This window comes from Syngnathus leptorhynchus, chromosome 20 (genome assembly GCF_054491065.1).
Source record: "Syngnathus leptorhynchus isolate UIUO chromosome 20, UIUO_Slep, whole genome shotgun sequence".
NCBI lineage: Eukaryota > Metazoa > Chordata > Actinopteri > Syngnathiformes > Syngnathidae > Syngnathus > Syngnathus leptorhynchus.
In genome coordinates this window covers 3,918,139-3,935,796 of record NC_141214.1, presented here as the reverse complement: position 1 = coordinate 3,935,796, position 17,658 = coordinate 3,918,139, and the positions used below count along the sequence as shown (strand labels likewise).

The 17,658-nt window shown below is 43.0% G+C and overlaps 3 protein-coding genes across 10 annotated transcripts; 1 reads left to right on the top strand and 2 right to left on the bottom strand.

The window, feature by feature from the left end:
* Positions 1-948: 948 nt before the first annotated feature.
* LOC147040959 (homeobox-containing protein 1) lies at positions 949-8,043 on the bottom strand. Of its 6 annotated transcripts, none has more exons than XM_085901058.1 (11): positions 7,752-8,043; positions 7,098-7,218; positions 6,259-6,697; positions 5,890-5,975; positions 5,704-5,814; positions 5,009-5,218; positions 4,640-4,793; positions 3,914-3,996; positions 3,735-3,830; positions 3,553-3,671; positions 949-3,489 (listed from the first exon to the last, which is right to left on the bottom strand). In XM_085901058.1, exons 2-11 carry the CDS (start codon positions 7,177-7,179, stop codon positions 3,358-3,360), a joined length of 1,512 nt encoding a protein of 503 aa, XP_085757184.1. In that variant the 5' UTR covers positions 7,180-7,218; positions 7,752-8,043; the 3' UTR covers positions 949-3,357. The 6 variants fall into 6 exon arrangements, with proteins under 6 accessions (XP_085757184.1, XP_085757187.1, XP_085757186.1 ...); XM_085901061.1 differs by having other exon boundaries at positions 3,577-3,671; XM_085901060.1 differs by having other exon boundaries at positions 3,553-3,668.
* LOC147040958 (transmembrane protein 54-like) lies at positions 7,928-11,492 on the top strand. Of its 3 annotated transcripts, none has more exons than XM_085901066.1 (5): positions 7,928-8,024; positions 9,539-9,735; positions 9,853-9,912; positions 10,167-10,358; positions 10,665-11,492. In XM_085901066.1, the coding sequence occupies exons 1-5, from the start codon at positions 7,928-7,930 to the stop codon at positions 11,142-11,144; spliced, it is 1,026 nt and encodes a 341-aa protein (XP_085757192.1). In that variant the 3' UTR covers positions 11,145-11,492. The 3 variants fall into 3 exon arrangements, with proteins under 3 accessions (XP_085757192.1, XP_085757191.1, XP_085757190.1); XM_085901065.1 differs by lacking the exon at positions 7,928-8,024 and adding an exon at positions 8,801-9,038; XM_085901064.1 differs by lacking the exon at positions 7,928-8,024 and having other exon boundaries at positions 9,523-9,735.
* A 2,571-nt stretch (positions 11,493-14,063) lies between these two features.
* LOC147040957 (hippocalcin-like protein 1) lies at positions 14,064-15,790 on the bottom strand. Its single transcript, XM_085900476.1, has 4 exons — positions 15,695-15,790; positions 14,850-15,131; positions 14,263-14,368; positions 14,064-14,161 (listed from the first exon to the last, which is right to left on the bottom strand). Exons 1-4 carry the CDS (start codon positions 15,788-15,790, stop codon positions 14,064-14,066), a joined length of 582 nt encoding a protein of 193 aa, XP_085756602.1.
* Positions 15,791-17,658: the final 1,868 nt, after the last annotated feature.

Sequence of the window (17,658 nt, the reverse complement as noted above, 5' to 3'; positions counted from 1 at the left end):
AGTATTTCAACCAGTTTGTGGAGACATCGTTAAGCAAAAAAGAAAAAAAAAGTGTTAGAGGTCTTTTTTTGGACTGTGTGACCATGACAGATTCAGGCCAACGTGCACTTCCTCCCTTTGTCTTTTTTAAAAGGGACTTGGCATAAAAAGGTTATTTCTCATCTAGTTTCTCTTTTTCAAGGGTAAATGAGTTGTGAGGCTGCCACCTACCTATAAAGGGCCTTTAAAATGAAATAAAAAAAAATGTAGAAAGGAGAAGTGTGAAGGTAACCTTAACAGTCCTCCATCTGTGTGCACACTTCATCGTATCAAAAACGATACGCTCAATTAAAGAGAGAGACTGGACGCTTCACGGGCTGGTAGGAAATAAACAGGTGAAATCAAAATAAGCTAAATCAGCAGAAAAAAGACTAATCAAAACCGCCTGGCCGAGCAGTGGAGCAATAAGCGGTGACAAATTGAATTGGATACTTTTCATGCCACATGTGTCATCAGGCTTCTTTTATATAAATAAAAAATAAAATAAAAAAGTGTGTGTTTACTGAGGCTGTGAGCTGGTCTGTCGTCAGCAGAAAAGGTGACAGGTCGTGAATTCAATTTTTTTTTTTACTGCAAAAGGAAAGAGGGGATGAATGATAGCGGAAGAACCTCTGTCTCCCAAAAAAAAACAAAAAAGATGCTGTCTCGTATAATAAAGAGAAATATTTGCTAAAGGACGACGCAGAACAGACTGGACGTGCATGCACACAACATTGTGGAAATGGAAAATCATCTTTTCCACTGCTTAGCCTTTAAGCGCGCATGCATTTGCATATTCATGCCTCGTGTTTTTATATTCCAAAGATAACTTGATGGCTAATGAGTGGATTAGAACATTTGAAATCGATTCAGATATGAGCCAAGAGGCTTTCTATTATTCTTATTACAATCAGATCAATGAATGCCACATTTTTTTGCGTTAATTTGCCCTTAAGGTACCGCGGTCACCGCACAAGTGCAAATAAATTTAACAAGACGCATGAATAGAGAAACTGGTGATCACTTTCTGCATATTTAGAGGGGGGGTAACACATTTTTGAAAATGCTTGGGTAGTGAATTAGGGGCATTAGTTACTAAACCTGTGGGCGGTGTTTGATGGAATTAACAGTGACGGCCGGCCTCGTACTTGCGTGCTGACATGATGCTTGAAGAAATGAGCACAAAGGAAGTCACAAGAAATCATGGAATCAGAATTAAGACTGAATCGCAACACTTTTAAGTTACTTTAGCACGACACTACTGCCATCTGCTGTTGAGAACCGGGCAGAAACTGTCATCTATTGTCATGAAATACAATATAAACACTAAATATGTCATTCTCTAGCAAATATAAATAAAAAAACATGTCATCCTGCTCACAGGCCCGTTGGGAAGAAGGTGTTCCGGAACTGCTCTCATCAACAGACGACAAACAGGACATAGCACCGCCATCGTTAACAATACTTTTATTGTTGCTTGCTGTCAGATAAAAGCAGATAGCAAGGAGCATAATAATAATAATATTCAGTTGTGAGGGTTTCCTTTGGAGGATGGACCCCCCCCATGAATGCTACAAGACACTGTATTATGAAGAGTCACAACAATGGCTGCCGTTGCCTTGTAACACAAGATTTCTCTTCAAGAAATGTTGGCTAGTGCTGGACCACATCACCTGGACCACCTTTGGCATCGGGAGGTAACGCCATTTTAAGAAACATGGGCTGTAGTTCCGCAAATAGTGGCTACTCAGATGCGGGTCATATTTTCGGAATCCTGTGTTTCGGTCGGTGCTGCTGTTTTGGTTAGCGACAGACTTCAAATTACAGTTACGACTTGTTTTTCCAAATGGGGGCATCTATTTGAGTTTATTTGTGAGCAGAAATGTTTATTTAGTATATGGACGGCCACTATTTGAGGAAATACGGTAAAATCACCCCAAATTTCCTTCTTTAGCAGTGTACCTTGGTAGGATGCTGCTGTTTTGGTTAGCAAAAAAGAGATGACTCTTTAATGTCCGTGTATGATCTGAGGTATTTACAGTTACGACCCGTTTTTACTATTTATTTTTTCCTGGCGGGAAAAAAAAGGCAGGTATTTATTTATGTTTCGATTCGTCCAAAGCGGACGACACGGAGGGACGGCCACTATTTGAGGAAATACGGTATATTACAAGCACGTTTGTTCATTTTATGAACATTCCTGGAGCGACTTCAGCGAGCTTGAAGTCTGCTAGTCATGTTTCAAGTTTGACAACTCTACAGTATAGTTCTGCTAACGTCGTTAGTTTGAAGAGAAGCGCTCACAAATGCGATTATCCTCTGGGTTATTATGTACACAAGCGTTATTATTACTATTAGAGTGAGATCCACTTTTGAAGTGCAGTATGCGAACAAAAGCTTTTAGCTTATTCCAATAAGGAGGGAAGAAGACGGCGTGGTGATTTTCAATCACACTGACGTTTGTTTTGGTGCAGAGAAGCTTTACAGGCTTGGAAAATGAGGTTAGATGAACGAGTGGGGAGGGGGGGGGGGCAACAAGAGCAGCATCGAGTTGAACAAAGATATGATGGATAGTCCTCGCTTTGTTCTACTAATAAAAAAAAAAAGTATAAATAGAACATCCTGTTTGGAGTGAGCGCGGATATGAAGAAAATCTCTTGAAGCTTACACACGCAGACACACACACACACACACACATACACACACACACACACACACACGCACACACGCACGCAAGCACGCACATCTGGTGCACTTCTTCACTATCTTGATCCACCATTGTTGGATTTCCTGAGATTCCAGGTGTCCCTCAGGGCTTTGCAAATTCCAACATTGGCCGAATGATTTGATCAATCGACTCTTTGAGGTCGGACGTCAGCACCAGAGAAAAGAAAAACACGCATCCATGCAGACGAGCTCTTTGAAAGAGTGTCTCTGACCTGACCTGCAGGCACTTCATCACCGCTTAGCGTTAAAAAGAAAGCACGAGGCAAAAAAAAAAAAAATTAAAAAATACAAAAACAAAAAAAAACGATTAAAATGGGTGAGGTATCCTTGAAGTATTTCTAAGGAATTTAGGCTTATTAATACCACCTTGGAATGCACTACATATTGATATATGTTCATGTATATATATATATATATGTACGGTATATTGCTGTTAACATAAGCAGGATAACTTTCGATAAATATGGCAGCCTCTTTTCCGTCCGAGGCACCTCGAGTGAGCTTCAGAACCCGACAGTGTCTTCAGCTCCCTGAGGAGGAGGCAGACCTCCCTTTTTTTTTTTTTTTTTTTTTTTAAAGATTTAAAACTCAAACGACATCACCAGCTTTTGGTCACTCTTCATCCACAGTTTCCCTTGTTGGATCCTTCTCTTTCTGTTCTGCCACCTGTACGGCGGGACTGGGGAGGGCCTCCGATGTGGTCCGGTCTGGTTGTTCCGTCATTCTCTGGGCGGATGCTTCTTCCTGTCAACAAGTGATGAAATTAAAATTCGACATTTATTATCGTCCACTTCTGCGTTAGCTTACCTGCTCTGAGAAACGTTGATTAACCTGATCGGAGAACTCTTGCATCTCGCCCTCTTCGCCGTTGGAGTGGCAGGTCGGACTGGGGACCTCGATGCCGTGGCTTTCCAAAATGGCGGCTTCTATACATACATGAAGGTAAATATAAGATATTTATTTGCGATATTTCAGTCTCAAGCGCTCACCGATATTGGCTCTCCTCTTCATCTCCTTGCGGCGGTTGGCAAACCAATTGTACACCTTTAGCGCCGTCACGCGTTCAAACTCAGACAGCTTGCAACCTGAATGTAAGAAGAGGAAAAAAAAATTGACACGCTACGAATATGAATATGTCATTCACAAAACTCAAGATGTCTTTTGATACCCGGTTTCTGGATGACCGAGTTGCAGGCGTTTGCGATCTCCTCCCGCTTTGCTTCATCGGGGTATTGATTCTCCACGAAGAAGCTGGAGGATGAAAAAGTGATGGAAATGTTACAATCATACAATCAGGATTCAAGTCAGAGAGACTGAAAAGTTAGCGGATTGGAGCAACTCTGCTAGTTCTCTGGCTAGGTCATCTTGGCATGAATCTGAGGTATACACATATACACACACGCACATGTCCGTCCTTGGATCTAAAGAGCTCCTTGGGATCAGCACTGCAGAGGGCCCCGTGTGGTCTTATTACCGTGAGTGCCCCTAGTACTTACTGCACGAGTCTAATGGACAAATCAATTGCGCACAGTGGGTGGGACTGTTAGGGGTGGAGGTTAAAAGAGTCCGGGGGGGTGTGGGATGAGGGGGGTGGGGGGGGCAATGCTACTATGTCAGCATCCTTCGGGCCGGCTGAGGAAAAAAAAAAAAAAAAGGACAAGTCTATTCCAGGGAAGCAGAGGTAATAAGAAACTGCTTAATCAAGTCAAACAGGATAAGGCACATGCTCCCAAATGTGCATGGTATGCTATTTGCTGCTCAGAATTGGAAAATAAGGAGAGATTTGTTCAAGGGCTGTTTGTGGTAACACATAAGAATGATGCTTGTTGTGAGGAATGATCAAATCTAGTGCAGTTTTGGAATGGCCAACAACAACAATAATAATAATAATAACCTCTCCATGATGGCCTGGCACTCCTTCCTCCAGGTGAAGCGGCTTCCGCGACGCAGCCTCAGCGGCGCCCCGACTATTGCCGGCCTGTCAGCCATGATGCCCGTCCGCCAGTCAGGTTCCTCCTTCACCATTGACCGCATTGATAAAGTTGCACCTGTGGGGAGAATTGCATTTCGGAATGATTCCATCGTTATTAGGATTGACATAACAGATACCGATAGATTCCACAAGATGGCGGCAAAGCAATGACGCTCCACGACTGACTTTAATATGAAAATGTGCGAGTCTCCCGTGGCGATCCGGTATAAGTGCAAGACCGGGTTTGGTGATGAGAGGGGAGGAAAGGGGGTGGGGGGGTCCCAGGGTTACCTGGCTGGGCTGCGCTGGCGGCGGCAGCAGTGTACCACGGCAACAAATGCATCAGCAGCTCTCTCTGCCTGCTCCACACGGGGTTGGAGTTGGGGTTGAGGTTGGTGTTGGGGTTGGGGAGGCAGCCGCTCGCCCCCGCCGCCAGCCCGTCTCTGTCCCCTCCCCTGGCCCTGGGGCTCACGCTGTGCTGGCTTTCGCTCCACCTCAGCCCTTCAGTCAGGGTAAGATTGCAGACGTCAGTTTTAGGGGGCAAATGGAATTTGCATTGTGCCGTGTTGCGCAATCGGCCAATAAGAATTTGCCATTTCTTTTTCATTTTGCCGTGTCAGCCGAGTGAATAGAAGCAAAGCGCTGTGGTTTGGTTCGGAACCACTGCGGAGGATCATTCTTGTTATTGTTAGTATCGGCCCGTGTAGGAGGGAAAACCAGCACCAGAGCAGCTCCAGCATGAGAACTACAGCAAAGCTTCGAAGGTGAAGCGGGTAAAAAAAAAAAAAAAAAAAAAAATAGAAAGTAAAGATGAATGAAGAAAGAAGCAATGCGCGTGTCAAGTCGACTATTTCTGGGCATGACAAGCCAAATCAAAGCAGTTGTGCGTCATCTTCCGCATGCGGGAGGAAGTAGGAATTTGTTAGCAAGCATTCTTTTGAATTCCACTTGAACCAGAAGCGTCTGCATCTGGAGCAAAGCCTCACCTGGGTTAGTTCTCTCCAGCAGGTACCAGCGGTAGAAAGCTCTGCGTTTGGAGTCGCTCATCTCCAGACCTTGCTGCAGCAGCCACTGCGAGATGTAACTCTGACTAATGCCTGAGTAAAAAACAAAACAAAACCAAAAACCTATGAGCATGTCAGGGTTAAAATTCAATTGTAGTCTTTTCTGACCTGTAACTTGTCCCACAATTGCCTGAGAAATCCTTCGGTTGTTGAGGAAGGTTTTGATCTCTTCTTTCACCAGGTTGCTATCCCTCCTGTGAAAGTCAAAATATATGTCACTGCAGAGGAACTTTTGCACAATGGTGGCTTACTTAACGGATTCAGTGAAAAGTCTTCTTTTTTTTTTTTTCCTTCCCTCCCGAGTTATCCCAGTACACCTGACCTGAATTAACGTGACTACACTTGTGGAGGAACAGCCTGCAGCTCTGGGGAGCTCAAGTGCCATTACCTGATGTTATAATAGTCTGTCTTTGTCTGCTCCTTGATCCTCTTCTATTCATCCTCACCCAGAGCTAATTCACGCTTGACCTTCCTCACCTCATGTATTCCTCCACCTTCTCCTCCAGGTCCCACTCCTCCTCCCCGACTACATCGTAGCTGAACGAGCGCTGCACAGCCACGCTCGTGGGGTACAGCGGAGGGGGCGAGGCTTCAAAGCTGTTGCTGGGGGACAACGCTGCGCCGTCCAGCCCGGAGGTCTGCGTGGTGGCCGAGGCGAGGGAGAGAGAGGAGGTGGACGACGACGAGGAGGGTGCCGGGGCGGAGGTGGTGGTGTTGTTGTTGCCGTTGTTGTTAGTGGAAGGGGCCGGGTGGGAGTCACAGTGAGGTGGGCGGTGGTCCGGGTCGAGCCTCTCCAGAGACTCCAAGGCGTGGAGTATTTGGGGTTTGGTCATGCCGGAGAGACGCAGACGCTGGAGGAGGTCGATTTGCTCAATGGTGTAGCGCGGCTCCACCCCGCAGCACTCCATTCGGACATCTGCACAATTGTTGAACACACACCACAAAATTAGGTACACTTGCAAATTGTCTATGAGTGAAAAGCAAGAATTTGCCATAGCGTAATACAAATTGACCTTTCAGTAATTCAATATGGTAACCAAAATAGTTAAACAGTTCTCAGTATGATGAATTGCTATTTTGTGTTTAAAAAAAACATGAATTAAAAGTTTCAGATGGAAAAAAAAAAGTCTGAATCACACATCTTCTACAACGAGACAAGCTTGCCACTCTTTCTAAAAGTTGAAACTTCCTTTGCAAATGGCAATAAAGACAACGTATTGCAACAAATTCAATATGCTTTGCATATCATTATAGAGTGACAAAAAGTTGCATTTTAGTGATCCAAGCCAAGAACCTCCAACCCTCCGCTATCTTACCTGGTGGAGGGGGCGACCCGGAGAGGCGCCCCGGGAGTGGCTCCGTGCTTCGGGTTGCAGCGGGGACACACCACTGTCGCATGGCTCCGCTCGGCAAATAGTTCCACTCAGCGTGGACCTCCTAAATACAGACGCGCTGCAGGTTATCGCAGTGGTTAATCGCCCATTAGCATGCTGTCAGACCGTCAGCTCCGAGATGACTTGCCGGAAGGCTAAATCAGCTAAGCTAACGCCGCTAACTAGTCTGGTTCCCTAGAGCCTGCTAGGAAACAATCCGTTAAGCTATACATTATTGCGCGAATGAAATGCGGGGGTCAACTAGTTACCTTTCAAAATAAAAGCACATTCCTTGTCAATTTTAAGTTAGTGATTTTAAAACTTGATTGTGTTTTGAAAAGCAGAGGAAGCGATGTTGTATACATTGACGACGCTGACTGTATCGTCTCGGCTAACTTATTTAAACTTGCACAATGGATAAAGGAAGTATAGTAATACATCTTAATAAGTGTAGTTACACATCAATAAACATGATGTCTAGTCAAGTAACGATTAAGAATGAAGGCTGTTAGTGGCGGATTAGCTCCGTAGCTAGCGTAGTTAGCTCGTCGCTAACTAGCACCGGGGTGGTCCCACGGCGGACGGTGTCTCGGTTACCTCTCGGCAGCGGTGGACGGACAGCTGCCGCCGGCTGGCTGGCTGGACGTAAACCACTGCAGGTGGGAGAACCCGTCAACAAAAAAAAGTATCTCTCCTTCCCAAGTTTCCCGGCTCCTGATCTTTTTCTTTTTTTTTTCCTTTACAGCCGGGCAAGGAGCACCCACCGCTGGGTCATGTTGTCTTTGGGCTATGCAGCAATACTGTATGCAAATACAGTACAAGGAGTCTCGATTTATGACCCCCTCCTTCACCCGACACCACCGCCGTCAAGCACGTCTGGATTATTATGACTTCCGGTTGTGCTGTAAATACTGCACTGTACACCCACTTAGCACTAAAACGCAATGCATAAAAATACCTCCAATAAACTTGCTTTTAGGCATGAAATGCAAAAATAAGATCAAATCCATACTGAGTGAACATTTCCTTGTGTGCACATGTACCCAAAGCTTATCAATTATGAATCTGTCTAATGTGAAAAAAATGGGAATTTATTACAGTAACTTGTCACGGTTGTACTATGTGTGTCGTGCAAACAGTCATAAATCACACTAGACATTCTAAGTGAGGAGTTTGTGACTATTAATTGTCTCATTTTTAGATTTCTCCACGTGATGGTGCTAAAGGTGCAGTTTTACAAGGTGCCTTTCTGATTAGAAACAATTATTTCTTTAAAATGCAAACGAAATGTATTGAAAGGAATCCTGTTCATTTAAAAAACATTGAATCATTTTGGTCATAAAATATGATTTAAAAGTCATGTTTTATTGTTTTACATAACATGATTAAAATTAAAATCCATTAAAGAAAATAGAGTGTTCCAAAAAAAAAAAAATCAACTGAAACTTAATAAACAGGGTACACCTTTTGAAATTACTGAAAGACAGGCGTGGCATCAACAATGCCACCTGTGACTAAATTAAACCCAGACATTTACAAAATTCCATGGCAGCTTTCAAAATAAAACTACAGGCTTCACATGGACTTATTAAACCACTTTAAAAGCATTTGTTGCTCCACTCTCAAGTGTATTCTAATTTCAACGGCAGCCAATGATGGCAGTGCTTGCAAAAAACAGTCAATTCTTAAACCCGCTTTCCAGAGATGTAGGATTTTTTTATTTTGAAGATCATGTCTGTCAACATGCTTGAGCTGCCTGACTGGTCATGTGTGACTTGTTTTGTTGAAAGTGGGGACATGACCTGCGGTCCTTCTTTTAACACTTAAAGCTTTACCATAAGCCAACGTAAACGAATGGTGACTTGATCAAGATGGCCAGAACAGGTATTTGACATCACATGGTTTTGATCAGTATTAAATGTGTCAAAGATTTAAATATATAAAAAAGAATATTGTCAGGGTGTGGCTGTGGTGTGGCCAGAGGGGATGAAGTTTGTGGAAACAACTGCACTTGTTTAATGTCATTTAGTATTTATCGGTATTTTTTTTTGTGAGCTTTTACATTTAAAGTGTCCATGAGGTTTTATGTCAATTTAATTGAATTCTTGAAAATTAGCACCCCAATAAAAAATTACCTTCAACCCAAATTGATGGTAATACGTTTTCTTGCTGTATCTAATGTTGAGCTGTACTTTTTAAAATGGTCTTTCAATGGGAATTGTGTAGCACCAGCCTCTGTTGCTATCATTAATGATTAATGCCAGCGACATTTCTGCGTGTCTTTGACCTGGCTCGCATGTCTCCGATCGATACAACAGCGGGACGTTGAACCGGGGACACCGCCGCCAATGCGCCGGATTATCTAAACATGACTTTCTCCGCAGGGGTGTGTTGCGCCAACCTGGAAGAGCCCACGGCTCTGATGAAGATGGGCCTCAGTATGTTGCTAGTGGGCCACGTCAACTTCCTATTGGGAGCTCTGGTACACGGTGTGGTACTCCGCCACATCAACCTCCACAAGCAAGCTCGTGCCATGGAGTATGCCATCTCCAATGTGGTGGCCCTCGCATCTGGATTAGTGGTGAGACTACCACAAATTTATCACTCTTAAATTTGCAAATGAATAATTGCAGAATGACCTTTTTTGCTCCTCCATACTGGTCAGGTCTGAATTTTTATTTATTTTTTGTCACTGCAGGGGATTGTTATAGGCATTCTTGCTATTGTTCTGTCCAAAAACAAGAAAAGTAGAGCCCTGGTGAGTACTGGCACTCTCTGATTGTTGGAAAAATATGGGAAGTATGTTTACTATTATGACAAGTTCTAGTCCTCAGATTTCCAGTTTTCTGTTTTGTCCAACAACACCAGTGTTTCCTTGACACATTGAGCACAAATGTTGTTTTTCCCAGAACTGTGAACTACACTAACAAATCCAAAATTTCAATCATAATAATAATAATACGAAAATATAAAGAATGCGTGAAAATATATATGCGTGTGTGTCAATCTCAGACATGGTCCCTCTTCAGCATCAGCTTAATATCGTCACTCACGGCGTCGGCGTCCGCCATCGGCCTCCTGGTGTCCGTGGTGAGGGCGATCATCCACGGTGGGCGGAGCCTGCTGACGCACTGCCGCTTCCCAGACGCCGTCAGCTACTCCAGCGTCACCAACGAGTGTCCTTTTGACCCCACCCGCATCTATGTGAGTGAGTTAGATTACTAAGTAAAAGTAGTTAACTGTTGACATTGAAATATTTCACCTTACAAAACAAACTAACTCGGAAGCATAATGATGGGTAGATTATTCTGCTTAATTAATATTCCACAAATATAACAATACTGTATATAATAATCAATAATATATAGAAAAGATAAAGTAGTTCTTAAAACACAACTCTCAGACTTGCGCATGGCATCAACAGCCTCACTTAAGTGGATGCGCTCAAGCCTCAGATTGAACCTCACTTTGCGGTTGCTATCTAACGAGCAGATGCTCCCCTCCTATTAGAGCACCACTCTGATCCTTTGGGTGCCTCTCATCGTGACTTGCGTGGTCCAGCTGATCTTTTCCGCCCGCTGCCTTTCCGTGTGCGTCACCTTTCTGGGTTTGCCCTGCTGGCCGCACACCAAGCGGCCGAGAGAGGCGCGAGCGGCGATCAAAGCCACGAGGCCGCTGGAGGAACTGGCTCAAGAACGTGTCAACAAAGCAAAGCAACCCAAAGAATCTCCACCTTCGCTTCCTCCCAAGCGCTACACCGATGCCCCGAGGAGCTACAGTGAACCCAGAAGACCGGTCCGTCACCTGCCTCCCCCGTACTACAGGAGCGTCCCCCCCGCAGAGAGGCGGCCTCTTCATCAGCAGCCTCGACGGGAAAGGGGGGAAAGGTCACGCAGCACAGACACGGAGCAGGGGAGCCGGCAGCGACCTCCAGAACAGCGCCACCTACTAGAGCGAGGTGCCCTGGATCGATCTAGTTTCTGGATTTAGCCAAAAAGTGGACCTTATATCACACTTCAACCTGCACGGATCGGCCACTTCATTAGGCACACCTGCACAATCTATTGCTGTCGATAATGTTAATCAAATCTGAATATTTATATCAACATATACTTTTCATGTACAGTTGTCCCCAATGTTGTGGTACAAATGTGTGTCAGTATTAGTGATGTGTAGTTTGAGTCCTCATTATTTTCACCAATTAAATGACAACATGTTTTTTGTAACTGGAGTTAACTTTCAGTTCTGTGCCTGACGTGTTGTACCTCGTGAGGGTGTGACTTCAACCACATTGTGTGTAGTTGTTTTATTTATTACCTTTTCAAAATAAACATTTGAGTTATAGAGGTGTGTGTTTGCTGACAGTGACTTGACAGGAAAGACTGGTTGCACACGTGCGCACACGCCCATCCACACTTGGGATTATTATTTGTTAATTTGCTTGATGGTTTTTTTTTTTCAGGAAAATCCCCCAAATCCCAAAATTTATTTAAAAAGAAACCAACAACAACATCATAGTTTATATCCTAATTTTATTTCGAACCAATAATGACAGAAGAGACCACACGTGCAATTTTGAAACAAATATATCTATATTGGTAATTCAGGTCCAATAGAACAAATCCCCACATGATTTTTTTTTTTTTTTTTTTCATGCAACAGAAAAGTTAGGAAGGGTGCATTTGCAGTGCAACGGTTCAATTAGAAGGAAGAAAGAATATATCTGAGACAAGATAGCAAGTTCATGTGAGGAGGCAGCGACAATAGAAAACACTGTTGTTCCTTATCCTACCAGCAAGAGGCAGTGACGTTACAAAAATAAATAAAACGAGTTGAATAGGAAACTTAAAAAAAAAATCACCCAATATTCTGATATGAGAAAATATGGATAATGAATTTTTTTTTTTTTTAAATGGGCTTTCATGCTTGTAAAATTTATAGTTCTAGCAAACACAGTTTTGTTGATAGAATGAAAGCGCACCAAACAGGTGAAGACCTAAAGATATTTGAACCGTTTTGATTGTATTCGCTCTACTGCTGTCAAATAACAAAAAGGAGGAAAAACTGTTTGTAATTTATTAGAGGGGAAAAAAAAGGAGTCTTAGTGTGACACTGAGAAAAAAGGCTGATGTCTTAATATTCTAAGAATACATAAAAAGAAAATGCTGCGTTATCTGAGCCTAGTTTTAATATTAATGTTGGAATGTTAAGTAGACCCTAAGTTATGGTCTGGGTTAGTTGCGTGTATAAAAAGAAAGTTGCAAGAATAAAGTCATAAAGTTACAAGACTAAAAGTTGTAATTGTCAAATACATTTGTACTATTACAAATAAAATATGTTGGGTGCACAATATTATTTTCAAACATGAGTTTTTACAAATACACAAAAAGTTGCAGTACAAGAAAAACTTGAATACATTTTCTTTCTCATAAAATTATGACTCTATTCTTGTGATCCCCGTTGAATTTTTTTTCCAGTGCGGCCTTTATGCTACTTAGACGAATTACCGTCTGCTCTGCACTCTGAATTTTTACTGCAGAGTGTATTTTCTCCGACATAAGCAATTAAGATTTCAAAGCCGGGCTTTTTTTGTTCAATTAAACATGTTTTGTCAACAAATCCAACGGTTCTAAATATGTCTGAACATCCTGCCCCGTAAACACAGCCGCAACTTTGGAATCCACGATAAAATACTGGACTAATCTTGTGACACATATCCCTTCATCGACCTGCCCGCTAAGCAGACTAATCCAGGAGGCGATTAAAGCGTTCCGAGTGATGAGCGAGCCCTTAGTGAGTGACCGGGGAGTCAAAACAAGACTTTTTTTTTTTTTTTTTTATCTGCTGGGTACAATGCTGAATCAAAAAGATACCGCCGTGCATAACTTTTTGGGGGATTATTTTCTTTATAGGTTCATGCAGTGCTGATGGGTTACAACTGTCTTCTTGTGATGATAATAATAATAATAATACTGTTAAATTAACCTCAAGCATTCCATACATATCAACATGCATACACACAATCAAACTTGATACTTAAACACAAAAAATGTGCTACTGTTTTTTTTGTCATCATATCAAATGCATGTATTTCACTTCCACCAACCTTAACATTGCCGTTTGGGCATTTCTCTCTGTCACTATGAACAACGATATGGTCATATTTAATACGACAATGATGAAAAAAAAATGTACAAACAAATTGACTTGAATGCCTTATGTACAAAACACAAATCAAAATAGCAAAACTATAATGATGACAGCCACAGCCATGTCTGTTCCTATTCCTCAAATAGTGGCCCAAGCTCCTATAAATGTTGCTAACCAAAACAGCAGCACATAAGCAGCCTATCAAATAAATTTGAGCGTTTGCACTTAATTAAGAATCTGTATAAATAAAGGGCTCTCCCAATAGATATGCAGTTAAATAAATAAATGCTTCCAACCACTAAATGAGGAAATCAAATCATAATATCCTCATAATAGCATCCAAAATGTACTTAAATTGAAATAAATTAAAAGCAAATAAAATTCCAACCAACATCGCCCATACCAATTACAACATGAGGCTACGCTACATAATACTTTTACCGCCTTTGTAAATGAGCTTCATTTTATGGTACACATTAGACATGATATATATAGATATATACATGATATACATGTTTGTGCTGGATGAGACGCTGCTCATGTTCCAGAGCACGTTCAGGAACATGACCCGCTCTCATCGATAAGTATGTCCTTTGATATTAGCTGACATATACAAAAATAAACAAGATGACACGTGATACGTTCCTTCTTATATTACCTCGCTTTGCAAACACGAAAAAAGATGATGTGAGAGAACCATCATGCATTTATCTTCAATGACCGTTGTCATAGCAACAGGGGAAGAGTGTGTGTGTGTGTTTAGAACTGGGAGGCCGAACTGGGGTCACACTGGAGTAGCCGGACGATGGAGGGGTCACTTTTGGCACCTTTGATGAACTCCTCCAGGGACAACTTGCCTGCAGGTGTGCATGCAGAAAGATGAAGTATTTTTCCTAATCGCTATTTTTATATTTAATATAGAATACACACACTGCGTATTATATGTTAAATAGCTCACCGTCATTATTGAGGTCCATCTGTCTGAAGATCTTATCCGTCCTCTTCTCGGGCGTGGACTCGTCCTCTGGCATCTTCATTACAGAGGACACCATCTTGTAAATAGCCTGAGATGGGGCAGAGAGGAGAGTTTGAGTGGCAACTGATAGGAAAAAAAACCCAAACATCCAAGTACGCATGAAAGACGAATAGAAGAGACTGCAAACTAGTGTCATCCGGGTGGAGGTCATTGATCTGATACATCTTGGGCTCCACTCGTATGACCGCTGCGCTCCCTCTGGTGGCATTAAATTAACCTGAGGGAGCCTGCGGCGCACATCTACAATTAGCTTACAGAGCCATTAAAATGGCTCCCGTGGGAGTGGAGAGTGTAAAACAGACAGTAGATCAGTGGGACACCTCGAGAGGGGAAGGACGTTTGTGAAAATTAGAACCAAGAAGCGTCTCATTCGATTACGTATGTTATTTATGCACTGGCGGCGCTAGGATGTTTTTCTTGGGGGGGGCCATGGGGCCGGGGAAGATGATAAACGCCCAGTTATTGTTTATTAATTCATATTAAATTTTTATCGGATTATTCAGCGTCACCTGTACAATCTCCAGCATCTCCTCACGACTGATATAGCCGTTGCCGTCCAGGTCGTACATGCTGAAGGCCCACTTGAGCTTCTGCTCCAGCTTTCCCCGCGACGTCACGCTCAGGGCGATGATGAACTCCCGGAAGTCTATTGTGCCGTCGCCGTTGGTGTCAAACGTTCGAAAGACGTGCTCGGCAAATTTCGACGCGTCTCCGTACGGGAAGAAGTTGGCGTAGATCTTCTTGAACTCTTCCACGTTCAAAGTTCCACTGGGACAATCTTTTAGGAAACCCTTTGGGGGAAGATAAAGACAAAAATGACCTTTGGTCCAAAAGTCGTATTCAGAAAAAATAACAATGCAGACAGTCTGTTTAAAGCCGCTTGTTAGTCATGGGCGAGCATCATCTGCGGGCGGTGACTTGAGGTCAACGGGCCCGAGGTCAAAGGTATGCGAGGTGGCGGCTTTATCAGTAACAGATGTTCCTCGCCCAGCTGTGCGCACATTCGCTAATGTATGCGAGTCTAATCCACATAGAAAAACATCGCATATGCACATAGGAGTGACACGGACGGGTCGGCGTGCCATCACTTCTTAATCCAGTCTGGCCAGTGGATTACTGCTCGGCCCGCTGTCAGGTCCCTTAAAATCTCCGCCACAAGTTTTGAAAGCAGTTCATTCAGATGAACGGTTCCGAATAATGGCCATTCATTTTTATCTGGTTATAGTCTACTTGTTGGTGCGCCACCTACAGGTCTGGAGTGGAACACTTTGGATTGAAATAAAGCTTATCCGATTATGTAAGCGGCATGATTTTTTTTTTTTTTTTTAATTTTAAGCTGTGTGTGAGGAGTTACCTTGTACCACTCCTGCAGCTCATGGTCAGAGAACTCCGTGTTCTCCCTCAGGTCCTGCAGCATCTCTGGCCGCAGCTTGCTGTTCTGTTTGCCCATGGCAAAGGTTTCGGGGGGCCTTTTTTTTGGGGGGGAGATTTGACGACAGTGACTACAGCACCGCTCTGGTCGCTTTTAACACCTGTCAATCACACACAGTGGGGTCGGCAACAGTTCAGCTTATGAGTTATGAGTTATTAATTAGTCAGCACTTTGGTAAGACTTCATAAACTGCTATTCAGCCCTTGCTTGCCAAATAATGAGCCACCATTGTATTTGTTTTCCCCTTTTCCAAATCTTGTGAATTATCAATGCGTGCCGATTACCTGCAGGAATTCTGATATTTACTTTTACATAATGAAGCAATATACAAATGGCGTGACTTTGACAATGACTTTTTCTGTACTAAAACCAGATTCCACGTAGGCACCAAACTAATCCCCTGGACACGGAATGTTCTAAAACACAGCAAACGGCAGCGTCACATTTGCAAAACATTAAATAAATAATCCAGCGGCTTGTTGACGTCACACGACTGATCACATTGACGCTGGCCAGTTGTGTTTATGTGTCAAGTCAGCTGTGCGCGCGTTCCTAATCTGCTTGACCCACAAAGCACAAATTTTCACAGATGGAACAAAACTACTCGTAAAACCCCCCCCCCGCCCCCCCTTTCCATCTTAAAAATCCCTTCACACCGTTATATAATTGTCACTCATCCACAGGCCTGTCTCAAGTGCCGCATTTCCTCAAATAGCTGCTGTCCCTCTAATTAAAATGTGCCCCAATTATTTTCGATTGTCCCGATAAGGGTCGCAGGTGAGCTGGAGCATATCCCACCTGTCACTTGGCAAGATCCAGGGTAGACAAAAAAAAGCAAATTATTCATAATTGCATTACATTTTAATACACCACAATAAAGCACCACACATATTTTTCCTTAATATACACAACAGGTTCACTTCCATTGACGCCAATCGTGTATCGAGCGTGCCGGGTTACTGGAGGTCTTAACCCACGCACCTTGAATGCCTCTTCAACTGGCTAATAAAAAGATGCAGTGTGCATATTAAGTCACTCACAGAGCGAGGCGTTGGCGTCCAGGCTTGACGTTGATGCTTGTAGGCATTTATCAAAGCACCTCGGGGAGCACGTTGGGCATCGCTTATGATTTATTGGCTCCTCGCTTCGCCCCCCCCACCGGGTCTTAACTGTGCATTATATGATTTACTGGCTCTTAAATGAAATATAATTATCCTTGGGACTATCTCCTGACCCTGAATCAATATTTTAGTATTTCCAAGTAACATTTACACAAAGTACCAAATGTCTGCCGGTCTTTATTGTAACAAAGACTTTCCCGCGTTCCTCATTAAAAGTTACCAGTTAAAACACTCAGAGATAACTTTCGACTTAATTGCCTTGCCCAATATCATCATGAATGATGAATGTAAAAAGCAGATCGATTAGAAGCACTTTACATTCGGCATTTATTTATGGCTGCAGCAATGTACTGTTCGATACCCGGGCCTCTAATTGCTCTATGACGTGAACATGGAATGTGACTTAGTTGTGTTTGTCTCACACGTTTGTTGGTAATTGCTTTGCTTTCGATATTGTTTGATTAGCAGGCGAGTTAGGAAAAAAAAAAATCATTTGATGTTTTTGTTTGATAAGTGGTCACACAGTTTAGCAGCTTGGCTGTTCAGAATCCAACATGGTGGCTTAAGGAAGTGTTTGAACTGTCAAGCGCTAAATCACACAGACGGCTCATTTTTTTTTTTTTTTTATGACAAGTTCGCTCCCACTATCTTATCGGGTTTCTTTCCTCGCCATCCTCAGTCACGCTAATCCCGGTGCCCACTTCCATACTCCCTCTTAATCGTTCATCTCTCCATCCTGAGTCGCAAAGCTCTAATCTGACTCGC